General features: G+C 38.6%; 1 protein-coding gene across 2 annotated transcripts in view; it reads left to right on the forward strand.

Annotated features, from left to right (window-relative positions):
• Positions 1-12481, forward strand: part of COPG1 (COPI coat complex subunit gamma 1) — a 33667-nt gene that overhangs the window by 17294 nt on the left and 3892 nt on the right. For both annotated transcript variants that reach the window (XM_032210318.1, XM_032210316.1), the window contains exons 14-22: positions 598-841; positions 1399-1474; positions 2106-2209; positions 3725-3850; positions 6830-6898; positions 7651-7793; positions 9278-9449; positions 10202-10299; positions 12172-12310. In XM_032210318.1, coding sequence (XP_032066209.1) covers positions 598-841; positions 1399-1474; positions 2106-2209; positions 3725-3850; positions 6830-6898; positions 7651-7793; positions 9278-9449; positions 10202-10299; positions 12172-12310 — 1171 coding nt within the window. The remainder of the gene's footprint in view (positions 1-597; positions 842-1398; positions 1475-2105; positions 2210-3724; positions 3851-6829; positions 6899-7650; positions 7794-9277; positions 9450-10201; positions 10300-12171; positions 12311-12481) is intronic.

The following is a 12481-nucleotide window of genomic DNA, read 5'->3' on the forward strand; positions in this document are numbered from 1 at the left end:
GACATTTCCTTTCATTTCCTAAAAAATGGATAAGCATATCTCTGTACGCCGAAGGCCAGTTCCCCAGGCTGTAGAAAAATCAGTGCCTAGTTACAAAGACATGAAGCAGAGTGGAGTAAGAAATGGACAAAATTGTTCAAAGATTGTTCAAAGAAAAATACAATGATTAAACCTGAATTAAAAATTAGCAACCAATATTTGTTAGGAACTTTAATTTTGTGTACTAACAGGCCAATTTTCTGGGACTACACAGCATAGTTAGATTTTTTTTACTTTTCACCAGTCATTTGCATACAAAAGAGTTCACAGAGTGGAGCTCTTTCTAGAAAAGTAGGACAGAAGTGTAAATTCTTCCAAGGACAGAAATACAAATTGATCCACAGTATCTTGGGTAGCTTGATCAGATGTCTTCTATGTAATTCTTGCAGTACCTTTTTATCATAAGACCAAATCATAAGAAACATAGCCTAGAACTTGAGATCATACAGGTTTTAGTCCTGGCTTGCCTAGATGTGTCTTCTTTATAAAATAATGAGCTAGCACATGAGGAAGGCAAGCCTAATCTGTCATTCTGATCCATTCTCCTTATCTGCTTAGGGTGGCTTTGATTACAAACGAGCCATTGTTGAATGTATCATCGGTATCATAGAAGAAAATGTTGAAAGCAAGGAAACCGGCCTCTCCCACCTATGCGAGTTCATTGAAGATTGTGAATTCACTGTCCTGGCCACCCGAATTCTCCACTTGCTGGGCCAGGAAGGGCCAAAGACCAACAATCCTTCAAAATATATTCGTTTCATTTACAACAGAGTCGTCTTGGAACATGAAGAAGTCAGGGCAGGTATGTGCACTAGAAAAAAAAAAACATGCCGTAAGAATTTTGGAAACTTAGGTGGGTTTTTGGTCTACTGTTTTTCACCATCATCATTTCTAACTGGTAGCAGCTTTCTGGTATCCCCAAGCAAGGATCTTTTACAATCATGCTTGGGAGATTCTGAAACTGGATATTAGAGGCCCAGCTTTTCTCCTTTGAATTTGTTGTAGCAGTTGAACTCTTTTAGCACCAGATTATAGACAACATTTTGAAATAAACACATTTTACTTAATTTCTTCTGAATTTCATCCACACATAGAAAATAGTTGAATGGGTTGGGAGAATTGCTAATTGAGCTAAATGGGAATCAGGAAACTAGGACATATTCAAATACTTTAAAGAACTCCACCTGTTAGCGTTAGATAAGTACTCAAATCCATTTAACCTTGGTACTGTTTTAATAACGTTTTCCTAATCATATTTGGCTGCAGTAACATTATATACAAATAGCTAAATAAATGGCAAACATCTTCCTTGTCTTTTCCAATTAATCACTCCTTCTACCTTTTTTCACTGGTTTGCAGGTGCAGTGAGCGCTCTGGCTAAATTTGGGGCTCAGAATGAGGAAATGCTACCAAGCATCCTAGTGTTACTGAAAAGGTGAGCTTTAAGAATAGCAGCTTGTCCACATGGCAAATGTGGAAAACGTAAAATGCCATATAAAAATGTAAGTGAAAATTTAGTCTGTGCTGAAGCAACAATAAATCTCTAAAGATGATTAGATTCTGTATCACCAGGACATATTGAGCACATTTTTAGTCATTTTCTTACATGGCCAGTGACTGGAATCTGATTATACTTTCTAAAAAATGTTAATGCAAGCCTATAGGTCCTCAACTTTTAACCAGTCACATAGTGACTGTTCAAAGTAACCGCAGACTCCCCAGATGCTGCTTATGACCTAGTTTCAAAGTTATGGCAGCCACAGCACCTGCACAATCACTCATCCACCCAAGGGAGATCAGGCCAGCTCTAGCAGGTGTGAATTAGCTGGAGCTTGCAAACCTCTAGCTTCCTTCCATTGCAGGTACAAACTATCTTGTCCCACTTTTATGTAAGAAAACAACATTATTTGCACACAATTGTATCCTGTTGTTGTAATGTGTCATGTTATGTTTCCTGATTGGTTACACTGATTTAATGTTCTAGATGGGGGTGGGGAGGGTGTCTAAGAAAATATACATTCCTCCAATTAAGCAGAATGTTCTTTTAAAAAAAAAAAAAACTTCAGGTGTGTGATGGATGACGACAACGAAGTCAGAGACAGGGCTACTTTCTACTTAAGCGTATTGGAGCAGAAGCAAAAGGCCCTCAACGCTGGCTACATTCTGAACGGTATCCTAAGTTCATTATTCACTGCTTTTTTAAAAAAAAATTAAGTCACTCATATTGATGGACCTTCACACATGATAAAACACGTAAATGTTGAATATTGTTAAATGACCTCAAGTCATTTACAATGTTGATCTCAGTAAAAATTTGCAAATCACGATATTTTGGCATGGTGGAGGCTGTAAAACTTTAAACTTCTATTTTTGAAAATAGAAATTTTAAATTGCTTAAGAGCTAAAAACAATCTGATGTAGTTTGCTCAGACTTCATAAAGTTATAAATTGGATTCAGACTAGAAAGAAAGATATTTTCCTCTATCCAAATCCTGGAATGATGCAAAGAGTTTTACTCATAACTTTCTTATTTATTGCCTTGAATACTTTTCAAGTTGTATGACCTTTAGATGAGGCCATATTCCCACTAGTAAGTAATAGTGCCTTCTCGTCATCTCAACATCATTGTGTCAGATATAAGGGCAATCCTTAAATCACCTCTGTTGATTTGGTTATTTATTTTCCAGAAGCTCAAGTGTTTTGACAGCCATTTAGCCAGGTTATAGATAGGGTTGTAGCGCTACAATAGATCTGACAGGGATTCCTATTTTGTGTATTTTGAGAAGTCTGCAAAATCTCACTGGGGCAGGGTCTATTCCTCTTATTTTTCACCATTCCTTCTCCATCATACAGTTGTTTTGTTTGAGTTGGCTGAGATAAGCATTCACTTGTGTGACCATCGTTCTCATCTCTGATATCTTTGCTGGTCTGTATGCTGAGGGGTCATTGAACAGGGTGAATGCCTTCACTTCATAATCTATGCGGTTCATTGCCACCGTTGAGTGACCTCAATTCTTTATTTACACATTTAAGACACAGCAATCCATTTCTTCTTGAGGGCTGAAAAATGAACAAGGCCAGAGTGAAAGCATGATTTCCTATCCCTATAGCTGATACGTTTTAGTTTAGGGCAGCATTCAGGATTCAAATGCCTGCTGGCTGGAAGTCTTCCTTTGATTGATGGCATTGATGGTTCTTTTTGAATGCCTGTAGGTTAACAGACATGGCTAACATGGCATGAAGAGCAAAGGAGGCGGGCACCCTAATTTCCAGCTCTGCTCCTCTGTGGTAGTAACATTTGCTGTCTGAGCAAACTCTACTTTGATGCCTGGCAGAGCCTCCTTGTCCCCTGTGTTTGAGCCTTAAATGGAAACAGATGTATACCAGATGTTGCTTCTCCTCTAGGGATTAGAGGTTTCCAGAAGTAATCTTTTGAGGATATGCTTGAAACACACACATTCATTAGGCTAAATAAATAGATGTCGCTACATTTGGAAATAGACACAAGAAATGAAGCTGTGGGGAGGGGGGGGGGTATTTCAACTGGTAAAAACCCAAGTTCTTTCAATAGAAGGAACCATATGGAATTAGAGAAGAAGATAATTGCCTCTGCTCTGATTTAGAAGTTGACAAAGACTTGTCTAGTTTCTTGCATTTTGCAAGGTTCAACACTTTTCTTTTCCAGGATTGACAGTATCTATCCCTGGCCTAGAGAGGGCTCTGCATCAATATACTCTGGACCCCTCTGAAAAACCCTTTGACCTCAAGTCCGTTCCCTTGGCAACTGCCCCCATCATGGAACAAAGAGCAGGTAAGAGAAAGCAATAGTAATAACATTAGATTTACGGTATATACTGCTTTACTGCCCACTTTACAGCCGTCTCTAAGCGGTTTTACAGAGTCTTTCCCCCAACAATCTGGGTCCTCCTTTTTCCAATCGCGGAAGGATGGAAGGCTGAGTCAACCTTGAGCCGCTCAGAATCAAACTCCTGAAGTGAGCAATGAGATGGCCTGCAGTACAGCATTCTAACCATAAGAGCCATTACGGCTCTTATCTTAGAAAGGAATGCCATTTTCCTGGTCTAGCATGTTTTGGGTTTGATTTGAGAGGGGAAATTTTGGCAGTAACATCTGTGAATTTATGAACTGTTTGTCTTTCATTTTATTGGACATCTAAGAGTACTTCATCTCCCCTTCCATTGCCAACCGATTTACATTTTATCATTAATCTGTTGCATCATTATTATTATTGTATATTGATACAATTGTATCACATTTGTATCATTATTATTATTATTATTATTATTGTACAATTGTATCACAGCGACCAGTTGTTTCGCCGGATTTGGCATTGGTTACTAGTCGGGCCCCAGCCAGGGGCCTAGGACGTCGTAACATATTTTCGTAATATGCGTGCAGATCCAAGCAGTGCGGCTTTTTGCATTTGACTGATGGTGATTTTGTCAATTTTTAACTGTTTTAAATGTAATTCCAGTGCTTTTGGAATAGCACCCAGTGTGCCAATTACCACTGGAATTACCACTGCTGGTTTGTGCCATAGTCGTTGAATTTCGATTTTTAAGTCCTGGTATCTTGCGATTTTTTCATGTTCCTTCTCGGCGACCCTGCTATCACCTGGTATTGCGATGTCTATGATTGTGACCTTATTTTTCTCAACCAGTGTGATGTCTGGTGTATTATGCGCCAGTATTTTGTCGGTTTGTATACGGAAATCCCACAAGATCTTGACCATCTGATTTTCTGTGACTTTTTCAGGCTGATGTTCCCACCAGTTTGTTGCTGTTTTAATATTATAATTTTTGCACAAATTCCAATGGATCATTTGTGCTACTGAATTGTGCCGCAATTTATAATCAGTCTGCGCGATTTTTTTACAGCAGCTGAGAATGTGATCAACAGTTTCGTCAGCTTCTTTGCAAAGTCTGCATTTGGCATCATCAGAGGATTTTTCGATTTTGGCCTTAATGGCATTTGTGCGGATAGCTTGTTCTTGCGCAGCCAGGATTAGTGACTCTGTTTCTTTCTTTAATGTACCTGTTTTTAACCATAACCAAGTTTGTTCCCTGTCCACTTTATCTTTTATTTTTTCCAGAAATTGACCATGCAGTGCTTTGTTCTGCCAACTCTCCATTCTTGATTTTATCACATCTTTTCTGTATTCTTGTTTTGTCTGTTGGGCCTTCAGTAGATTTTTGTTCTTTACTTCGATTAATAGATGTTCTTGACTTTCTTTTAAATAATCAGCCAGTGTATGTTTTTCTTCTTCAACTGTTTGCTTCACTTGTAATAATCCTCTGCCACCTGATTTTCGGGGCAGATATAGTCTATCAGTATCACCACGTGGATGTAAACTGTAGTGCATTGTCATTAGTTTCCTGGTTTTTCGGTCCAAAAGGTCCAAATCAGTTTGTGTCCAGTTAACTATGCCAGCTGTGTATCTTATAACTGGTATTGCCCAGGTATTTATGGCCTTGATTGTATTTCCACCATTCAATTTAGATTTCAAAATTTTCCTAACTCTGTTGGTGTACTCTCGTCTGACAATAGTTTTTACTTCTCCATGCTTGATGTTATCCAACTGCAGAATGCCTAAGTATTTGTAGGCTTCATTTTCATTGCATTTAATTAGTTGGCCATTGGGCATTTCAATTCCCTCAGATGCAGTGATTTTGCCCCTTTTTATGGATATAGTGGCGCATTTTTCCATGCCAAACTGCATTGAAATATCGGTGCTGAATACTCGGACTGTATTTGTCAATGATTGGATTTCTATTTCTGACTTTCCATAGAGTTTCAAATCATCCATATATAGTAAATGCGAAATTTTTTCAGCTTTTTTGGCTGTTTGGTAGCCTAATTTCATTTTTTTTAAGATTACTGATAGTGGGATCATTGCGATGATGAAGAGAAGAGGTGAAAGTGAATCACCCTGGAAAATTCCTCGCTTGATATTAACCATTCCGTAGCTCTCATTCCCTACTGCCAACTCAGTTCTCCATTGTTTCATTGCCTTTTCAGTAAAGGATGTAATATTTTTGCTAATGCCAGTTGTTTCTAAGCATTTTATGATCCAACTATGTGGCAGTGAGTCAAATGCCTTTTTGTAATCAATCCAGACCATATTCAAGTTCGTTTTTCTGTTCTTACAATTTTCTAATATCATTTTATCAATTAGAAGCTGATCTTTTGTGCCCCTGCTCCTTCTTTTGTTGCCTTTTTGCTCTACTGGCAAGATGTTGTTTGTTTCCAAATAATCCATCATGTTATCTGCAATAATGCCTGTGAGTAATTTGAAGGTTGTTGGCAAGCATGTTATTGGTCTGTAGTTTTCAGGTGTTGTTCCTTTAGTTGCATCTTTCTGAATCAAGTATGTTTTTCCAGTTGTCAACCATTCATCAATTTGGCCCTTTTGTAAAATTTCATTCAGTTGCCTGGCCAATATTGCATGTAAACTGGTCAGCTATTTGAGCCAGAAACCATGTAATTGGTCCTTTCCAGGTGATGTCCAATTCTTTACCTTTTTAACTCGATTATTATTATTATTATTGTTGTTGTTGTTGTTGTTGTTACTACTACTACAGACCTGCTGCCAGTTCCAATTATCTCCCATTCCTCTTGCCACCCACCATTTTTTCCTCTCAGCGGCCTGAAAAAACAAACTCTTTGTTGCGGGAGGATTTGCATCCCTTTTGAATTACCACAGCATACCTTTCAGTCCTGTATTCTGCATTTTTATACTCTTAACTGTGTTTTTCTTGCCCTTCCACAGAAAACACTCCCACCTCTACAGTGAAGCAGTTAGAGAAAATAGCAACAACCCGACAAGATATATTCCAAGGTTTGTTTCCACTGGTTGTTGTATAAAATGAAGTACAATGCAGAATGTTATTTTGTTCTCCATTCAACCTTTTTGATTTCTGGAATCTTATTTCATTTATAAAAGTTTCTAAACTGAGGATCTTCCAGTTATACTTCTGGTTAAGAACTTCTATATTTAATGTAGATTTCAGTCCATAGCTGGGAGGAAATGAATTTTCCCCATATTACTAATTTCCAACAATAGGAGAACTAGTTTGGTTAAGACAGCAGATTAGAAATTGAGAAATTTTAAATTCTAACCCTGCCTTAAGAATGAAGCCAACTGAGTGACTTTGAGACAGTCATTCTTTCTCACCTTAGAAAGAAGGCAAGGGTAAACCACTTATGAAAAAGGGAGCTGTCCAGATATTTGCCGTAAGCCAGAAATAATTCAAACAAGAATCAGAGTCAACTCTAAACCTTCAATTTTTAATAACTATATTGAATAACACAAAGTACTACCTCAAAAGTATATAATGTAGTAATGACATTAGCACAGAACGAATTGACTTAGAAAAATCCGATTCATATTGGAGATAGATCCTCAGCATATATTCTTGGGAATGCTGTATTTTTTTTTAAGTTACTGTTTATTCATATGAAAAAGTCTTTCGACATTGAACCTACCAGATGTAATCTGAAAACTTTCTCCTTTTACACTTATCTCTATAGAAATATAGTCATTATATTAAACAGAAACCTGTGTATGGTTTTTTTTTTGCTGTCTTTTAGAGCAATTGGCTGCTATTCCAGAGTTCCAGGGTCTTGGCCCACTGTTCAAGTCCTCTCCTGAGCCAGAGGCACTTACGGAATTAGAAACAGAATATGTGATCTATTGTACAAAGCACACGTTCTCCAATCACATGGTATTCCAGGTAAGTGGTGTTGAAAAAAGCATTTGCGCATTTAATCTCACTGATATGCTGGAATATAGGTACATATATTATACCATATTGGTATAATATCAATAACATAACTATTTCTTTAGCTACACTTTGTGCATTTGGTTGCACTTTTGTATTCTTTTGTATTACCTGATTGTAACGTTGCACAACCAGCTAATGTTATAGGAATAAAACTGAGGCTCACAGTAATTCTCCAATGCAGCTCTAAAAGAAAGATTGAAAATAATTCTGTTTTGTTTCCATCTAAATGAGGTTACTTGAATCATTCAAGGAAAGAGTAGGGTTAGGAAAAACCAATCATATTTTTAAACACTGGTTTATTTCCTCAGATCCTGTTTACCTTTGAATGCAGGTTGTTAAACCAGATTTTAACAAAAGGGAGTAAAGTTAAATAAAATGGAAACAAAGGCTATCTATCTTCGTTGCTGTCCTGAAGCAAAGGGAGTAAATATTGTATAAATTCTCAGATCATATTCACTCTTCAGCATTACACTTTCTAGAGACTGAAGATCTCCTTTAGCTTGATAGGTTAAAACTATGACTAGAGTATTAAATCAGTTGATAAGCAGAAGTTCTTTTTTGGCTCTGTGATACTCAGAGGCTTCAATAAGTGGAATTTCTTCCACAGCAGTGTTTCTACCAAAGAGACTGAAAATTTTAGCATTATTCAAATGTAGATAGACCCAAGGAAATGTGCCCTTCAGTTCAGCTAATAACTCTATAGGGAGTCTGAAATTATATTAATTGTAATAAGCATAACAGGCGAAGACGACATCATTCTGAAAATACTATTAAACTTCACTGGGACATTTGTTCACTTAGAAATGAATATACTGCAGATTGAACACTTACAATTATTAGTTATACTGGAAACTGCCTCCTAGAAAGATCTTGTAAACTGAAGATTTTTAGCTAATATATTTAATGCCATAAAAGATAATTTTGGAAGTTGCACAGGCTATATACAGGTAGTCCTCGACTTACGACCATAATTGATCCCAAAATTTATGATGCTGAGACATTTGTTAAATGAATTTTGCCCCATTTAACAAACTTTCTTGCCACATTTATTAAGTGAATCACTGCCATTGTTAAATTAGTGACACAATTGTCTGGCTTCCCCATTGACTTTGCTTGTCAGAAAGTCGTGAAAGTTGATCACATGACCCTGGGACAGTGCAACCGTCATAAATATGAATCAGTTGCCAAGAGTCTGAATTTTGATCACATGACTATGGGGATGCTGTAATGGTTGTAAGTGTGAAAAACAGTGATAGGTCACTTTTTCAATGCCATTGTAACTTCAGGCAGTCACTAAGTGAACTGTTGTAAATTGAGGACTACCTGTACCTATAGGCAAACATTGCTTGTTTATTTTTTAAAAGAATGAACCCTCGGTTTTCTAATGCTAGAAGTCTTGTTTTATTCTGATGTGCTTTCCTTTTTTCTGATAGTTTGACTGCACAAATACATTGAATGATCAGATCCTGGAAAATGTCACAGTGCAGATGGAGCCAACGGAGGGATATGAGGTCATTGCTTATATACCTGCCAAAAGCTTGCTCTACAATCAGCCTGGTACTTGTTACACGCTGATTGCTTTGCCTGAAGAGGATCCCACAGCAGGTAACAATAGTTTATCTTTTCCCTTAATTTACCCGCTCCTAAACCCCAGGGGCGGGTGTAGCCATAGCTAGATCTATTTCTAGAGGCCCAATGTAAATGTTGGATTTTTAAAAACTAATTTCAAAAAACAAGGGTTAATCTTTTTAAAAAGCTAGCTCACTCTAAATGAGATTGTTGAATTTTGTACACACCTTTCAATAAACTCAAGAAGAGATGGTAATTTGATCAGTATGTGTCCGTAGAAAACATAGATCATTTTACAAGCAACGATCATGGCACATTTTTTAAATAAATGGGAACTGGATAGGCCTAGGTCAGGGATGTCAAACTCTATTTCATTGAGGGTTGTCAGGGTTGTGTTTGACCTTGGGGAGGGGGGGCATGGCCAGCTCAATGTCACTTGGGAATGGCCAGTTTGACGTCACTTGTATCGGGGTTGCTTGTGGTGGCCCGAGGGCTCTGCCAGTGAAAACAGGCTCCTGGGCTCTGTTTTCCATGCAATGGCCTCCTGCAACCCTCCGTATGCAGCCCTCCCAAGCTCCCTTTTTACTGTCAGAAGATTGCAGGAGGCCATGGCAGCAGCACCGTGGACTGCTCCGCTGTTTCCAGGGTGCCCCGTGGGCCAGATCTAAGTACCCCAAAGGCTGGACCTGGTCCCCGGGCCTTAAGTTTGACACACACCCCCCGTCTAGGTAGTAGAACCGTTATTTCTAGAGTTCAGTGGTGTGACATCTGCTTTGTCCTCTTTGCAGTGGCTTGCACTTTCAGCTGCATGATGAAATTCACTGTGAAAGATTGCGATCCAAACACTGGTGAAACTGAGGAAGAGGGCTATGAGGATGAATATGTGGTAAGACAGAACTTCAGAATCTGCAGGCTATATCAACTCTTTCCACTGTCGTTAAATCAGGTGATATCCAGTTTGGTGTCACCATACTGTGAAATGCGAGCCACTGATGAAATATTTTATTTCATCAATGAAGCCCCACAACATGATCTGATAAATGATTTCATTGTTTACACCAGGAAATAGTTCCACCTCGTACACCAGTTGGTTTTATCTGGGCCAAAGAATGAACTTAATAAAGACTCTGAGCTTATAAGTGGATAAATCTCAGCATGTCCAGATGGCTCCGAGTCAGACCTGGAGCTTCCTGCTGGAGCTCTGCCTGACAGACCTGGCTAGTAGCCAGCTGATTTTGCAGACATAATCTTGAAGGTCCTTATGTCTCCCTCAGGGTCATGTGCTCTAAGCTAGCCATAAATAATATGGCTTGTTCCAACTGTCTGCATATAAGGGTTTGAGAAGAATACTGTAGAAACGAAATTCCTTGTCACTTAAACTACACGTTAAACTGTTTTTCTTTCTCTTTTTGTCTCTGAGATAAGAATACGTCATTGTATATTTTCCAGAAAATGTCACTTAGAAGCTGAGTGTAGAGCAATGACGATCGCTAGATTTATTCTTGTTGTCTGTTTTAGGTACAGTGGGATTGCCACTGTGAACTCTTAAATTGGAAAGACAGGTATTAGTTTGCTCCCAGCCAGCCTATGGAAGTGCAGGACTGTGCAAAGCCATGATGAATTAAAATAGACAACCTAAGAAAAATCCAGCTTTATGTAAGCTGATTGGAGCTTTCCAGAGTCAAAGTGCCTATCAAGTGTATTGGTTTAACCTTAATGGTGATAAGGAACTCTCATCAATCTGAAATGTCAGTGGAAAAGCAACACTTATCGTGTTTCCCCGAAAATAAGACAGGGTCTTATTTTCTTTTGACACCACCCCCCCCCCCGAAATAAGCGCTTGGCCTTATTTTCGGGGGAGGTCTTATTATTTTTGAGGTGCAGGAGACTGTGAGCATGGTCACCTCATGGCTGCTGCTGTGCTGCAATACTTTCAAGGAGGGTTTATTTTTGGGGCGGAGGAATTATTTTAGCACATGCACTCAAAAGCCCGATTGGGCTATTTATCCCGGGAGGGCTTATTTTTGGGGAACCAAGGTATCAGTTAGCCTATTTTGGTCTGGATGCACAATAGCAATAACACTTAGACTTATATACTGATTCACAGTGCTTTACAGCCCTCTCTAAGCGGTTTACAGAGTCAGCATCTTGCCCCCAACAATCCGGATCCTCATTTTTACCAACATCATAGGCATGGAGAGCTGAGTCAACCTTGAGCCTGGTGAGATTCGAACTGCCAAATTGCAGTCAGCCAGCAGTCAGCAGAAGTAGCCTGCAGTATTGCAACAATTGTCCTTTTCCTGATCAGTCTATTATAATTACAAGGTTTGTGCAATGTACTTAAATGGCATGGTGGCCTAGTGGTGAAGACATTCACCTCCCACTCAGAAGGTTGAAAGTTCAATCCTAGGCAGTAGCAGGAAGGGTATCGGGCCAGTAAACACTCAGCTCCATCCAGTCACCCGAACTCTACCGCCAAATTAATGGATTATAAAAAAGTATCAAAATGACAAAAGCAAAGTTGTAATTTTGGGGCATATAGAATATGGGCCTGGCTCACATTGCAGTGCTGCTCTTCTCAATATGATTCTTGTTGCTTCTGCAGACACCACTGTTCTATTGCCCTTTAAAATTTATCAGTTTTGCAGCAAAGGATAGATGTTTTCAAATAATTATTGTTCCTTTAAAATCTGGTCAGTTTTCTAAAGAGCTCCATGGAGAAGCTCAAGGGTAATTTACTGTCAAATGTCTTTATTAGCTAGAAGATCTGGAAGTAACCGTAGCAGATCACATCCAAAGAGTTTTGAAGCCAAATTTTGGAGCAGCCTGGGAGGAAGTTGGTGATGAATTTGAAAAAGAAGAGACTTTCACATTGTCTACTGTTAAAACACTGGAAGGTAAGTAAACAAAAAACATTAGTGCACAGCTCTTGATTCCTGTGCCTTAAAAAAATTAATATTTTGAGATAACATTAACTAAACATTCCTATTCCGTTTTAAGTGGAAATCTTTGAATTCTGATGCAAGCCATTCAGTCTGAATAGAAGATGTACTAGTGGCAGGATGAAA

This window comes from Thamnophis elegans, chromosome 2 (assembly GCF_009769535.1).
Source record: "Thamnophis elegans isolate rThaEle1 chromosome 2, rThaEle1.pri, whole genome shotgun sequence".
NCBI lineage: Eukaryota > Metazoa > Chordata > Lepidosauria > Squamata > Colubridae > Thamnophis > Thamnophis elegans.